The sequence below is a fragment of the Marmota monax genome, unplaced genomic scaffold (assembly GCF_021218885.2).
Source record: "Marmota monax isolate L192 unplaced genomic scaffold, Marmota_monax_Labrador192_F-V1.1 WCK01_AAM20220418_F8-fsc00009, whole genome shotgun sequence".
In the NCBI taxonomy this organism is placed as follows: Eukaryota; Metazoa; Chordata; class Mammalia; order Rodentia; family Sciuridae; genus Marmota; species Marmota monax.
This window is the reverse complement of record NW_026694710.1, coordinates 25570777-25585000: the sequence shown is the minus strand read 5'-3', so window position 1 is coordinate 25585000 and position 14224 is coordinate 25570777. Positions and strand designations below refer to the sequence as shown.

The 14224-nt window shown below is 61.2% G+C and overlaps 2 protein-coding genes across 3 annotated transcripts in view; one reads left to right on the top strand and one right to left on the bottom strand.

Annotated features, from left to right (window-relative positions):
- Sorcs2 (sortilin related VPS10 domain containing receptor 2) overlaps positions 1–14224 on the bottom strand; it is a 403770-nt gene that overhangs the window by 175012 nt on the left and 214534 nt on the right. The window lies entirely within an intron of this gene.
- Psapl1 (prosaposin like 1) lies at positions 10819–13453 on the top strand. Its single transcript, XM_046423473.2, has one exon. The coding sequence runs from the start codon at positions 10967–10969 to the stop codon at positions 12533–12535; it is 1569 nt and encodes a 522-aa protein (XP_046279429.1). The 5' UTR covers positions 10819–10966; the 3' UTR covers positions 12536–13453.

Here is a 14224-nt window from a genome sequence, read left to right as displayed (position 1 = left end):
CCTGGGCACTCTGCAGATCAGCAAGGCTCGCAGGCAGAGGCAGGTGCTAGTGCCAGGCACCAGGGGGCCGTTCCTGGCCACTAGTCACTGGCCCCAGCACCCTCTACTCTGCATCTTGGTGACCCTTCCCCGGGAGCTATCACAGATGAATGCACAACCCCTTATGAGCTAAGGGTCCTTTTAGGACCCTCGTTTAGCAGAGAAGGCTGCTGGCTTTGCTGAGCTCCTGCACGCCAGGGAGGACCAGGCCTGGCCAGCCCACAGAGACGGCCCAGCTGAGGGTTAGGGAGGCATTCGCCTGTGAGTAGCCATTATGTCCTGGGCTAATCAGTTTCCCCACAGGGAAGTGGTGCCAGCCCCGTAGCCTTGACGTCCCAAAGGTGGGACAGCCTCTCCAGGAAGGAACAGTCTTGGGGTCCTGATTGCCACCTCCTGCGGTTGCCGCAACTCTGCCATGCGGTTTCCCAGTGGACCTGCAGCCCACCCTCATCAGGGAGGCGGATGTCAGCCCAACAGGGCTGCCGAGCACCACGCCGGGACAGAGGAGGCAGCTCCGTCCCTCCCAGGCTGCCCAAAGCCACCCTGAGCAGGGTCCCCAGCATGCTGAACTGAGGGGAACCGTCCCCCTCTGGCTCCCTGAATACTGACAAAGCCTCAGGAGTGCCATACTGTAGTCCTCACCCCAGTGCCTGAGAAGGGCACATGTCACTGGTTAAGACGAGGTCCCACTGCAGCAGGTGGCCCTAACCCAACATACTGGTCCTGAGAAGGGGATCTAGATGAAGACCCACGGCAGGAGCCCATGAAGACGAGGGAGAGGCTGAGCGCAAGGCCTCAGCCAGCCAGGGACCAGGCAGCAGGAGGCCCGGCCAGGCCCCCCTCCACCCCAGGAGGGTCCAGCCCTGGGACACCTGGATCTCGCCCTTCCAGCCTCCAGGACGCAGACGGACATTTCTGTCATTGAACAGTTACAGAAGCTCCAAGAGACAGCAGGCCACTCCAAAGGAGAGGAGGACATCGCTCCTGCAGAGGTCAAGCCCCCTCTACTCCGGTGTGACACTGGAGGGACGGGGCAGTGGGGGAAACCCAGGCCACAGGGTGGACAGGTGCCTGTCCCCCACTCACCAGCAGCATTGGGCACTGAGGGTGGGTCGGGGTAAGCGCCCCCTCCCGCCTGCCCTCCTCCTCCATCCCCAGCCCTCCAGCCCTGTCTTGTCCTGGCCGAGGCTTCTCCGCTCAGCCTGCAAGGGGCCTCCCTGCCCTGCCCCAGGGGCCCTGAGGGGTGCTTCTGAGCAGCCCAGGGGTGGCAGCTCAAACCAGGAAGAGCAGCTGGTCATTTCTGGGCCCATCTGGGGTCTCCTCTTCACATTTCCAGCCCTCAACACCTCGAGAGGCGGCTGGGCGGCAGTGACTGGAGCAGGTCTGGACGTGTGCGAGACTGGCCTAGGCCCACGGTGTCCCATCAACAGTCCACCTAGGGACGGCCTCTCTGGCCTCCCCTCCTCTGTCTCCAGGCCCAGCTCTGCAGCCAGCCTGGGGGTCCAGCCCAGGGCTTCCCACGGCACCGACCCTGCTGGGGTCCAAGGCTGCACCCAGCACCTACTGCCACCATCAAGGGGCCCAGCACCATCAGGCGGCCTCCTGCAGCCTCCCCTTCCCCCCCCCAGGGCTCCTCCCTGCCAGGTCCCCCTTGGAAACTCAAATAACACCCAGCAGGGCAGTGATAGCCACACCTGCGGGGCCTCCCTCCAGGAGGCTGTCCCACAGGCTCTCGCCCACCCCGTCCTGCCTAATCCTTCTGACAGAGGGACGCGGCCCCCATGCTGAAATCCCAGGCTTCCATCCCCTCCCCTCACAGCCCACGCGATGGCCTCATTTTGTGCTCCCTGTCCATACCACCCTGGGTCAGGCGCTGCCTCTCACCTGGTGTCACAATGACAGCCCAACAGGTCTGCCTGCATCCCTCCTCCGCCATCTCAGGGTAGGTGGGCCAGATGCCGGGTGTGTCCCCAGCTCTCATGTCCCACATAAACCACCAGCCAATCCTCTCACTGCAGCCTGGACCCCAAGGCCACCACCTTCCCACAGCTACCACTACCCCCACGGCCTCTCACGGATCACACCATCGCCCAACAGGTCCTCCCAGCTCTCCGCTCTCCACCCTGGGCCCCGACTGATCCCCTAGAAGTACTGTCCATCAGGCTCTCCTGTGCTCAAAACCCTAGTTCCCTCAGAGCCAGGCCAGAGTGCCCAGCGTGTGGCCCTGCTAATCCTGGCTGCTGTGGCTCCTCCTGCTCTCAGTCTGCTCAAGCCACCTGTGTCCTGGCCCTTCCTAGGCTCACCTGCCCCAGGACCTTTGGACATTCTGGCCTCTCTTCTTGGAGGACATCCAGACACTCACCTGGCTTCCTCCCACGCTTTCTCCACTCTCACTCAAATTCTGTCTGGTCACCAAGGCCTCCCCTGACCACTTGCTCCTGGCTCTCCAACCCCTCACAACAGGTAGCACTTCTCTCGCTCGTCACTTTCTTCCTCATTACCACACTTACGTCTGTTGCTCAATCTCTGCCTTTGCCCTTAGAATGTGAGTGCCAGGAGCACAGGGCTTCTGTCTGTTGTGTTCACTCAAATGTCCCCAGAACTAGGTCAGCACGCAGACACAATAGGTGCTTAATAAACGACTGTTGCATTCTCACATGCAGACAAAGCAAAGCAAACAAGATGCGGCCTGTTGCTACCAGGATCTGCTTTTCACCAGGGCTAGGGGGACTCTGTCCACTCCTCCAGCTGCTCCCTCCATCCGGGGTGAGGCAAGCCACCTCACCTGCACTGAGCTCTGCAGCTGCTCGAGGTGTTCAGGATGGGCAGCCAGGTGGGGCCCATCCTGCTGAAACTGGGCTTGCAGCCCAAACCCAGCCCCAGGGAGGCGGCCTCTGGGAAGTGCCTGCCCGTGCGTGGAAGCTTGGGACGTGCTGGGAGGACTCTCACCCAGCAGGAAGGAGCAGGGCCACCCAGGGCGCTGGCACGCGGGAGACGCCTCACCAGTGGGGACCTGTGCTTTCCCTGCAGCACCTCCCAAGGTGCTGAGACCCCACTCGGAAGGGCTCTGGCTCAAGGTGCCCAAGTCCTGAGTGCCAACTCCCAGGCTCCTTGGCCTCTGTGGTCTGCGATCATCATTATGTCCCTGCGGCACCCCGCCACACCGGGCTTCTGCAGCTCCACAGTCAAGACGAGGTTTCCCAGCCTGGAGCTGGGGCTCTGGGGCTGGAGATCATGGTGCCCTGAGTTGGCAGGTGGTAGGACTGAGGCCCTGGGGTGGTGACTTCAAAGCCCCTGCTCTCAGGCCACAGGACTCTGGGAGCCCAGGTTTCCCTTGCCCAGGGCTGGCTGTGGACAGAGGGGGCGTCACCGACAACGTCTCAGGGCCCCCACCCCACCCCCACCCCACCTGACCCTGACTTGAGGCTCAGCTGTCTCCCACCTGGGCTCCTGGGGACCAAGGCTGGATCTCAACAGTGCACATGTTGAAGGTCAAGGCCGCCAGTGCACAGACTCCACCAGTCGTGGGTAACTTTTGCTCCCCAAAGACACACTGGGCCCTGAGCTCTGTGGATGTGCAGGTGAACTTACATGGACACAAGGCCTTCCCTGCAGTCGTTAGTAAGAGGAGGTGACACCCATCAGGGCTGCCCTGGGCCAGTGGCTGGCGTCTCTATGAGAAGGAGGAAAGGAACAGAGACTCGGAGAGATGAGAGCACTGAGGACAGAGGCATGGCCACTGCGAGCCATGGCCTGCCAAGGACAGGCGGCCACACCAGGAGCTGGGGCGGCAGGGAGTCCTCTCCAAGCCTGCAGGGACAGCACCGCCTGCTGACACCAATTTAGGGCTGAAACCCCAGAAGCATGAGAGAGTCTCTCTCCGCTATGGCGAGCCCAGGCTGTGCTCCCCCAGCCGAGGACATTCTCCATCTCGTCGCGCTCCCCGGGCGGGCCCAGGGCTCCTGCGAGGGACCACCGCTGGGCCTGACTGGAGGCCAGGCCTCCTTACTCTGCTGCTCCTGTGTGCCGCAGTCTGGCTGGGCACCATTCAGGAGCCACTTGGCAAAAGAAACGAACTTTATTTTTAGAACCACACACGCCAAACAAAACAGCTCCTCAGGAAAACCTTCAGAGCCCAACTGCCACCACCGGCTTCCCACAAGCCTCTCCACCTCCCCCACTCCTCCTGCTCTTGAGGCCGATTGGCTGGGACGCGTGTGTGGAGCCAAAAAAAGTCCCCCAATGAGCAGCTCCGTGTTCTGAAAGGGCCGGAAAACAGCCCAATGAGCATCACCGCAGAGGAGCCAATCAGCTAGAAGTTGCTGGGGCAGCTGTGAGCCAATCATCAGCCGGCAGTCTGAAAGTTTGCTGGGGCCCCTTCAGCTGTGGCTCTCAACATCTATGAAGCCTGGAGGCCTGTTGGAGAAGGCCTCAGGTACAGCCTCTGAGTGACCCCAGGTGGGGGCCACGGAGTAGGAGACGCAGGAGGCCCCAGAGGAGGGAGGCCCGTCCTCATCACGGTGCTCATCCATGAATGGTCGGACCCCCACTGCCTTTGGCCTCTGGCCATGCCACCTCCCTCCCCAGGAGCAAGGGGATCTCTGCAGGGCCCCATGAGCCAACCCCCGTGGGAGGATGGTGGCTGGGATCTGGCTTGGTGGACAGTGAGGCCCAGCTCTGATCTGGGCTCAGGGTGACAAGACCTGACCTGAGAGGGGCTCACAGGTGGGCTGAGCACTTGGCCCTCAGGGGAGGATGCCCACCAGGTGTGGCCCTCAGCAGCAGGACCTGCTCAGCTGCCGCCTCTGGCCTGCAGCCTCCCCTCAGCCCCTCCCTCCTCCCAGCTCTGGTGGGTGGGTGCTGTCCTGGAGGAGCCCTGACCAGCTCGGGCTCCCCCCAAACCCTCTCCCAGGCCCTTTGCCGTGGGCCTCCATGACTCTGTCCCCAGCTCAAGCAGCCCAGACGCCCTGAAGCCGACTGAGAAGTCGACACGGCTCCCAGCCTCACCTGCACCTCCTTGCTCCCACTCGGCTGGCAGCACCACCCCAGGGCCTCTGCCCCCCCAGCCTGGCTGGGCGCTTTCTCCTGGATGGCCACGTCACCTCCCTGGTAGGCTGCAGTGGGTCACCATGGTCCCACCCCCAACCCATACGTAATCTCAGCCTCCTGCATGGGGGGGGGGGGCACACCTCTGTCATGCTCGCCTCCAGCCCCCGTGTCCCACCTTGGCTGCCCCCAGCTCACAGCAGGGTCCTGGGAAATATGTGGAACAGGCAGTGAACCCCACCCTGGTGTCCCCAGATGGCCAGGTGGTGAAGATGAATCCCAGGCAGGGGACAGACATGTCCCCTGGAAGACCCAGGTAGGGCAAAGGGTAGGAGAGACGTCGTCTTGGGAGCAGTGGGCATGACACAGGGGCAGGGGGACAAGCAGACCACCCTGCAGAACACATGCAATGCAGGCCAGCATCCCACCTTCCAGGACACACACTGGACAGTCCCTCTAGGTAGGGCTGGACAGGAGACAGAGACACCTGCCTCCCCTTACACCATGAGGGGGACAGTGAATTAGTGGCTCTGTGTCCACAGGGGCTACTCTTCACCCTTCTGCAGGCCAGGCAGGTGAGGGCTGGGCGGTGCGGCCAGCAGGGAAGGGAGGGTCTCCCCCTCTATCAGCAGCAGACCCCGGCTTAGGCTGTCTCAAGATGCTCTCCCTGGAGCAAGCCATAGCGTCCTCTGTGCTCTCCAGGACCAGGCTGTGGAGACAGAGCTTCCTCTTCTGCTCCCCATCCTCACCCCCTGCCTCCAGATCAGGCCACCACAAAGCAGCCCGCACACACCCTCCCTTGATCCCACGCAGCCATGCTCGGCTTTCCTTGGGAAGAAACAGTAAATCACATTCAGAAAACTTTTGAAATAACAGAATTTATAAGAAGCCACAATAGTTCAGCAAACGCTGCTCTGGTTAGCTGCGGTTGGGACTGAGACCAGGGCCATGAGGAGTGACAGGCACCAGCAGCACCTCTGAGTGACAGCAGCAGGTGTGGCCTTGGGGGGACAGGCTCCCCACACATAAACCCCATGGCCAGCCGCACACCCAGGACTGGAGCCAGCAGCGCCAACCCAGGGGGGGTGAACAGACGGTCACCCAGCCACACAGCAGGGCAGGACCAGCAAAGTGGGCCAGCTCTGCACAGTTGCAAGGGACAGTGTGGACACATACTGGGGTGTCACATGAGAGGAAACAGAACAGGAGAAAATGCTGCAGATCCCATGAAGGCAAGGTGCAAGGACAGGGGACCTTCACCCATGACGGGGACAACCAGGAAAGCCATCACTCTCACGGCCGCACAGCCGGGCACCAGGGACCACTGCACACTTGACTTACACAAGTGTGTGTGCAGTGAAAATTCACTGAACTGCCCCGTTAAGATGCGTGTGTTCTGTGTGTCAATCCCACCACAGTACAAAGACGGACGCTCAGACCCAGAGCTCTGTGAGCAGGCTCGGCTTTCCCCAGAGGTTAGTTCTGAACATTTTTAAATACATTCTGGGTTCAGCAAATGAGTAAATGCATTAAAGATAATGGGGGTGGGGTTGTGGCTCAGTAGTAGTGCACTTGCCTTGCACGCGTGGGGCCCTGGGTTTTGTCCTCAGCACCACATAAAAAATAGAATAAAGGTATTGTGTCCATCTACAACTAAAAAAAAAAAAAAAGATAATGGGATCTTCTCAGTGTTGAGCAGGAAAAGTATAAATATCGAAAGGGACACAGCTGGAATGTGCTGTGTGTGGCAGAAGTATCAGTATGAGCTCATGATCTTAAGAAGATAGATGGTGGGTGGGTGGATGAATGGATAGGTGGATGGGTAGGTGGGTGGGATAGGTGGTTGGGTGGGTGGGTAGATGGATGGGTGGATGGGTGGATAGATGGGTGGATGGGTGGACGGATGGGTGGATGGGTACATGAATGGATGGGTGGATGCATGGGTGGCAGATGTGTAGGCAGACGGGTACCTGAGTTTGTTCCAGGTGACATATGTAGATGTGTATGCACCTTCTTTGTTTCTGTATCTACAGTGGTATGTTTCTGTCCTTCCACACACATGGCCCCTTCCGCCTTCCTTCTTGACCTCGTGGGTGAGCAGTCACTGTTTACCCTGCTTGGTGAGTGCCGGAAGCACTGGCAGCACCTCAGCCGTGAGCACACCAGTGTCCAGATCCTGGTCTCTAAAACCACTTTTCTTGGCAAGCAGGCTGGTCCAGGAAAGCCCAAGAGGGGCCGGAACGCTCGTCCCAGGCAGTCTAGGAGGGCCGGGAATGCCAGGGCCAGAGCAAAGGGACATGATGGCTCCACAGGGCTCCCAGGGTAGGAGCTGGAACAACTCAGGAACAAAAGCCATTCCTAGTGGTGGACTTGAACCTACTAAATGCAACTTAAAATCACATACACAAGACTTCAGAATAATAAAAATACAATAAAAATTCATAAGTCTTCAAGAGACGGGAAAAGAAGGAGGGAAGAGGAGAGAACAGGGACAAGAAAACACAAATTAATAAATGTAGAAGGAAGATGGGGTAGTGAATTAGTGGATAGGAGACCTACATGGTCTCAAAATAATTTTGTTAATATGACTTATTAATTACAAGAGGAAATAGTAGCTTCACAGAGGAGGAAAGGAGTAGATCCCAACCAAGGGGTCGGCAGTGACCACCCTGGGTACGCCAGCATTGTGTGGCTGGCACAGGACACGCCGACAAGGCCCGGGGCAGCTGGCAGGCCGCCCACCAGCAGCGCACAGCCCTGGTGGAGGCCCGGGCCAGCAGCCGACGGACCCAAACCAAGGGGCGTCCGACAGTCCCTGGCCCATACTCCAGTTATAAGGGGCCAAGAAGGGCTGCAAGGGGCACCCAGAGGAGGTGACCAAGGGGACGTGAGCAGAGAGCATACCCTGTGACGGGCTGGACTGCCCTGGAGATAACCTGCCACACACAATAGTGCTGGCGCCCAGGGAGCCCGGGCTGGGCTGCCTAAGTGTGTCCACAGAGCTGCCCACACGGCTCCCAACCTTACACCCGCCTGTGATCACGGAAGACAAGGCGTGGGGAAGCAGGGGGACAAAGGACATGGCCTTCACCTGCACCGCGGGCTAGGAAACCCCACCCCCCTGCAAATGTGTGTGTGTGCGCGGCTGAGAGGACAGAGGGACGGAGGGACAGATGGGCGGAGGGATGGGGAGGAGAAGGGCGGGCGGGTGGTCTATGGAGGATCAATGACATCAAAAGGAAACGCGGTACAGGGACACGCTTGGTTCATCCCCGTTCCTGGCGCAGAGTTCCCAAGCCCGGGAGTCTCCCCATGGCAGGAGGTCCCCGTCCTCAAAACGCCTGAGTTTATTAACCAGCTGACTCGGCCCAGGGCCCCTAATAGCCTCAGGATGGGGTTGGGGGACAGAACTCCCAGTGTCCACTGCCCTCCAGGGGTGCTGGAGGTCCACTCTGTTACAATCCTCTACCAGATCCAGTGAACTTTGGGAGCGGGACCCATGGGGGGGCTGTGCGGGGGGCAGGATGCCCTCGCCTGCCCCCGCCTTGCCCTCCCTGCTCCGGTGTCCTTCCTCAGCAGCTGCCTGTCAGGAGCCACGGGCCTTCCTCAGGTCCAGGAGCTGCCTCCTAGCAGATTACCAGGCTGAGAGCCCTGGAACCCTCCACTTAAAGCTGCCCTCCAGAGACGGGGTGCCCTGGGACTGCTGTGGTCTGAAGTGGGGGGGCTCTCGGTCGGAGCCTCTCCCCTCTGGGGCCTGTGAACCCTGCAGTGAGTGTCGGGCTGACTGGAGTTGCAGGCACCCAGCTGCAGGCGCAGAGGGCTGACTGTCGTGTCCAGACAACACTGTGACCCCCAAAACATACAGGGCAATCAGAAGCCCTCCAACACTGTGGGGCCGGAACTGGCACAACCACCTGGACACCTTCTGGTGCACGCCCCCCACAGCTGCAGACCCCACCCCACGGCTCTGCTCCCAGAGCCCAGTCTGACCCATCCCTAAGAAGTGCTCAGAGGCCGCAGGGCAGCAGCGTCCGCGCTAGCTGGAAACGACCCACCTGCCCATCAAAGGGGAACAGGCAAATAAACCATGACACCCAGTGGGAATTCCACCCAGGAACGAGTGTCCACGCAGCATGGCGGGCCTTACAAAGGGAGCACCTAGTAAGCAGGCCCAAGGGACCAGGACAGGAGGACAGTCTGGCCTCTGGAAAGCCAGCCTGCATGGAAGATGCTTCAGGAAGTGACATGGGGCTGGAAGGTGAGGGAATGGAAGGTCGGGGGCTCCCAGGCCACCACACCTTCATATCCCAGGCAGGACCTTCTGCTTGCTTCCGCCTTGTGCCTGGCCCTGGGTGGCTGTGGGCGGCCATCGGCAGGCAAGGAACGAGAGCCGTGGGAGTGGAAGCGCCAGGCCTGCTGGCCAGACCTCCACAGAGCCACCCAGTCCTGCTCCACCCTGTGCAGGAACTTGGGGCCACTCACCCAGCTCACGCCCTCCCTGCAGCTGAGAACCCCGTCCTACCCCTCCCTGGGGTGGTCCCCTCCCCTGGCCCCAAGGAACCAGAGCCCCTGGAAGCCATTTAAAGGGCTCAGCATGTAGGATCCCATTCCCTGAAAGCCCAGTAGCCCGGAAGGACGACCAGGGGCTGGGCCGCATTCCTCAGGAGAGGCCACCAGGGCGCCTGGGCCACCAGCCTCAGCTTCCAGGGCCTGGAACCTGAGTTGCAGGTGCCCACACGTGGGCAGGCCCACCAAGACACACAGGGAGCCGCAGTGTAGCCCCTGCCATGGGGCCCTGGCAACGGGGCCAAGCAGGAGGCTGCCCTGGAACTCTCCCCTGGGCCGTGGGCCTCAGCCCTCTGCACCTGTTGTTTTCGTGGGTGCCAATGCTCTTGCCTAACAACTATTTCAAAACCAAGGAAGAAAGAGGACAACAAGTGACACAGGTGGAAACAAGCCCTTTTGTGTTTGTGTGCTATCAGCAAGCGTATGCCTGTCCACCAGGCGCCACCCACGTGGCCTTTCACAGAGGTTTTCACAGTGAAGAGAACATCTGGGCTCTGGATCTCACAGGCTAGAGCTTCCCGCAGGCACCGTGAGGCCAGCGGGCTGGAGAGCCGAGGCCACAGACCAACCCTGAACATCTAAACCACCTCCCAGCCTCACGGGGTGAGCACCCCTGTAACCCCTGCATCTCAGGAAGCTGAGGCAGGAGGCTTGCAAGTTTGAGGTCAGCCTCAGCAACTTAGGGAGGCTCTGTCTCCAGATAAAAATAAAAATAAAAAGGGCTGGGGATGTAGTGCAGTGGTAAAACCCCCTGGGTTCAATCCCCAGTGCCAAAAACAAAACCCAGACCAAGTGTCCTACAGTCCAGACCAGAGCCCAGTTAGAAAGCAATGGGGGTGGGGGACTCGTTCCCTGTCCTCTGGAAACAGGACAGATGCCTTTCCGTACCTCCCCAATGGGAGCAGGAGATCCCCTGGTCTCCCTGCAGGAGGAGACCCAGGCCACCCAGCAAGTCAGGACAAGGTATGTGATGGGGGGGCGGGGGAGGGCGTTCCAGAAGCTGCCAGGCCTGAAGAGGGCGGGGCCAGGAGAGCACCTGGAGGCAGGCCTCACTAAACAGGAGTGGGCTCTGAACACCTGCAGGGAGGAGGAGGCAGAGGCCAGCCGACAGGGGGGCAGGGCGGGGCTGTGAGTCAGGCTGCAGGAGGGGCCGGAGGCGGGTTTATAGCAGTTGGCCGGCAGACCAACCCTGAACATCTAAACCACCTCCCAGCCTCATGTAAACCTCCCCTGCACCCGCTCAGGGACAGGCCGGAGAGCCGGGTTTATAGCAGCCAGGCAGCCCGGAGCACGGGAAGGCCAGTCACTGGGCAGCATGCTGTGTGCCCTGCTTCTCCTGTCCAGCCTCCTGGGGCCCACCATGGCTGGCCCCATCTCAGGCCCCCGGGACTGTGCCAAGGGACCCGAGGTGTGGTGTCGTGACCTGCAGGCAGCTGCCAGGTGCGGGGCTCTGGGGCACTGCCAAACAGCTGTCTGGAGCAAGCCCACCACCAAGTCCCTGCCCTGTGACGTGTGCCAGGAAGTGGTGGCTGCTGCCGGCAACGGGCTGAACCCGGACGCCACTGAGTCCGACATCCTGGCCTCAATGATGAAGACCTGTGAGTGGCTTCCCAGCCAGGAGTCCTCAGCCTCATGCAAAGGGATGGTGGACGCCCACAGCACGGTCATCCTGAGCATGATCAGCAGAGACCCGGGCAGCTCTGCAGCCCAGGTGTGTACTGCGCTTACCCTCTGTGAGCCGCTGCAGAGGCGCCTGGACGCCCCAGGGGGACCAGGGGGACCACTCTCCCAGGAGGACACCTCCCAGGCAGTGGCCCCATTCATGGCCAACGGGGCCCTCAGCTTCCACCCTCCACAGAAACCTGGGGGTGCTGTGTGCCAAGAGTGTGTCCGGCTGGTCTCCCAGCTCCAGGATGCTCAGAGGTCCAACTTGACCTTGGCAGGGATGAACGTCCAGGGTCAGTGTGACTCCCTGGAGCCTGGCCTGGCTCTCCTCTGTAAGAGCTACATCTACCAGCTCTTTGTCCCTGCAGAGCAGACTCTGAGACTTCTCCCACCACGAGGGGTCTGCAGGAAGGGTGGCTTCTGTGAGGAGCCCGCCCACCAGCTGGCTCAAATAGCTGCTGTGGACGGGGTCCCCTCCCTGGAACTGGGGCTGCCGAGGAGGAACGAGGTCCAGATGAAGTCAGGCCTGACCTGCGAGTTGTGCCTGGATGTGATCCAGAAGCTGGACCAGTGGCTGGTGACCAACAGCACCGAGGCCATGATCAGCCAGGCCCTGGAGCGAGTGTGCTCCCTAATGCCCGCCTCCATCCTCCAGGAGTGCATCACCTTGGTGGACACCTACAGCCCCTCCTTGGTGCAGATGGTGAGCAGAGTCACCCCAGAAAGAGTGTGCAAGGCCATCCGGCTCTGCAGCAGCCGCAGGCGGGCCAGGGCCGTCTCAGGGGCCCATGCTAAGGAGCCGTCCCTGCTGCTGAACGAGGGTGGTCAGGGCAGCTTCTGCAACGGGTGCAAAAGGCTGCTGGGTGTGTCTTCCCAAAACCTGGAGCTCAAGAGCACCAAGCGGGACATCCTGAAAGCCTTCAAGGGCGGCTGCCACATCCTGCCCCTGCCCTACATGGTGCAGTGCAGCCGCTTCGTCACCGAGTACGAGCCAGTGCTGATCGAGAGCCTCAAGGAGATGATGGACCCCGAGGCTGTGTGCAGGAAGATGGGGGCCTGCCACGCCTCCAGGGTCCCACTGCTGGGCACCGACCAGTGCGTCCTGGGCCCCAGCTTCTGGTGCAGCAGCCCGGAGGCCGCCGAGCTGTGCAACGCTGTAAGCCATTGCCAGCGCCTCGTGTGGAAGGAAACGTCCTTCCACAGCAGGGAGCACCCGTGACCGTGGCTGCCAGAGCCCAAGAGCCTGTGACTGCTGGCCCCGGAGGCTTCTGCATCCCACAGGGACCCCAGGAGGTGGGTGCTGTCCCCATCTCCATTTCACAGATGAAAAACTGAGGCTCTGAGGAGGGGCTGGGAGGGGCAGGCTGAAAGACAAAGCCAGATATTGGTGACCCCGAGGAGCTGCCTGAAGGTCTCTGCCCTGTGACTCAGTGCACAGGACAAAGTGCACCACCCAGCCAAGGCTGCCCTTGGGCGCCAAGCCGAGAAGTGCAGCAGGGGTTGTGGATGCCCCTCGGGCCCCAGGAGCCACGGCGGGAGGTGGAGGGAAGGTGATGGGCTCACTAGTCAGACTGGGCCTCCCGTGCAGAGCTCAGTGTGGGACTGGGTCTCAGCCAGGCTACCTGGCTCGCCCAGCCACAGCTCAACCTGAGGTCGCTGGGGTGGTCCCCCAGGGACTGTGAGGTGCCAGCATCTCTGCACTCCCTGGGGGGTGCCTGGGCCCAGAGCCATCCTTCCAATGTCTCCACCCACCTTGGGACCCTGTCCTCTCACTCAGAGCTCAGCCTCCCTGGGGCTGGGCAGAAGTCTTGGGGTGTGCTCAAAATCGGGAGAGCAATGCATGCTGGGTAGAGCCCAGGAATAACCCCCGTGGGTTCGGGGTGGCTGTTGGAGGACGCCCTCTGGAGCCTCAGTCTTCAGATCTGTAGATTGGGGTGGCCACACCCACCTCACAGGATCCTGAGACAATTCCAGGAGATGTCCTCAAGCCCCTTCCCAGAGGCCCGCAGACCTGCGGGGACCAGCTAAACCTGTCAGGGGCCAGTGGGAGCCTGGGGAAGTGGCTGTGCAGATGCTGTATAAACTGGGAGCATTCTCCAAATGCAGTCTGCGGGCTTGGTCTTGTTGGTGGTGCCGGGCGGAACGCAGGGCCTGGCCCAGCGGGCAGATGCTCTAGCACTGAGCTGTGCTCCAGCCCGGGTCTGCTACTTCAGTTCTCGTGAGAGGCGTGGCCCTGGGCTGCAAAGCTCTTCCTCCTCAGCTTCGGCAGGTGTCCCTCCAGCAGGAGTGTCCCTCCCCCAGGCTCAGCCTGCTCAGGCCCTGCTGCAGTCCCCTCCCCCGGTGAGGTCTCCCCCGGAGAACAGGGCATGACACCTGCTCTGTCCTCAAGCCCCACGCAAACTTCCAGCTGCCAGCAACGCAGGGCCGTGTGCAGTAGGTGCTCAAACATCCGGGGCCCACACAGGAGTAGAAGTGGCCACTCCCCATGCAGCCTGGGTCAGGGAGGCCACTCAGATGAACTTGCTCCAACCAGAGTGCTGGCCCGGCATGAGTGGGTGGACCCTCCTGAGAGGCCAAGGTTAGGCGACCATCTCCAACCCAGGCCATGGCTCCAGGGACACAGGCACGGCTGGCCAGAATTTCTGGGCTCCTCCACCCTGGCCGCTGTTGGCTGGGCGAGCCTGGGCACACCAGGTGGCCCCGGAAGGTGATCACACTTGGGAAGCGGCCTGTGTCCGAGCTGAAAACACAGGCACCTGACGGCACCGACACACTGTCCCCGTCCCGCAGCCCACCACCTCCCCAGGCTCTCCGCTGGTGTGTGTCCCCACCAGACCTGCTCCTCTGGGACAGGTCAAGCCTGTGCCTCTATTCTAGCCTGGGACCCTGGCTGACATTCCTGGTGACA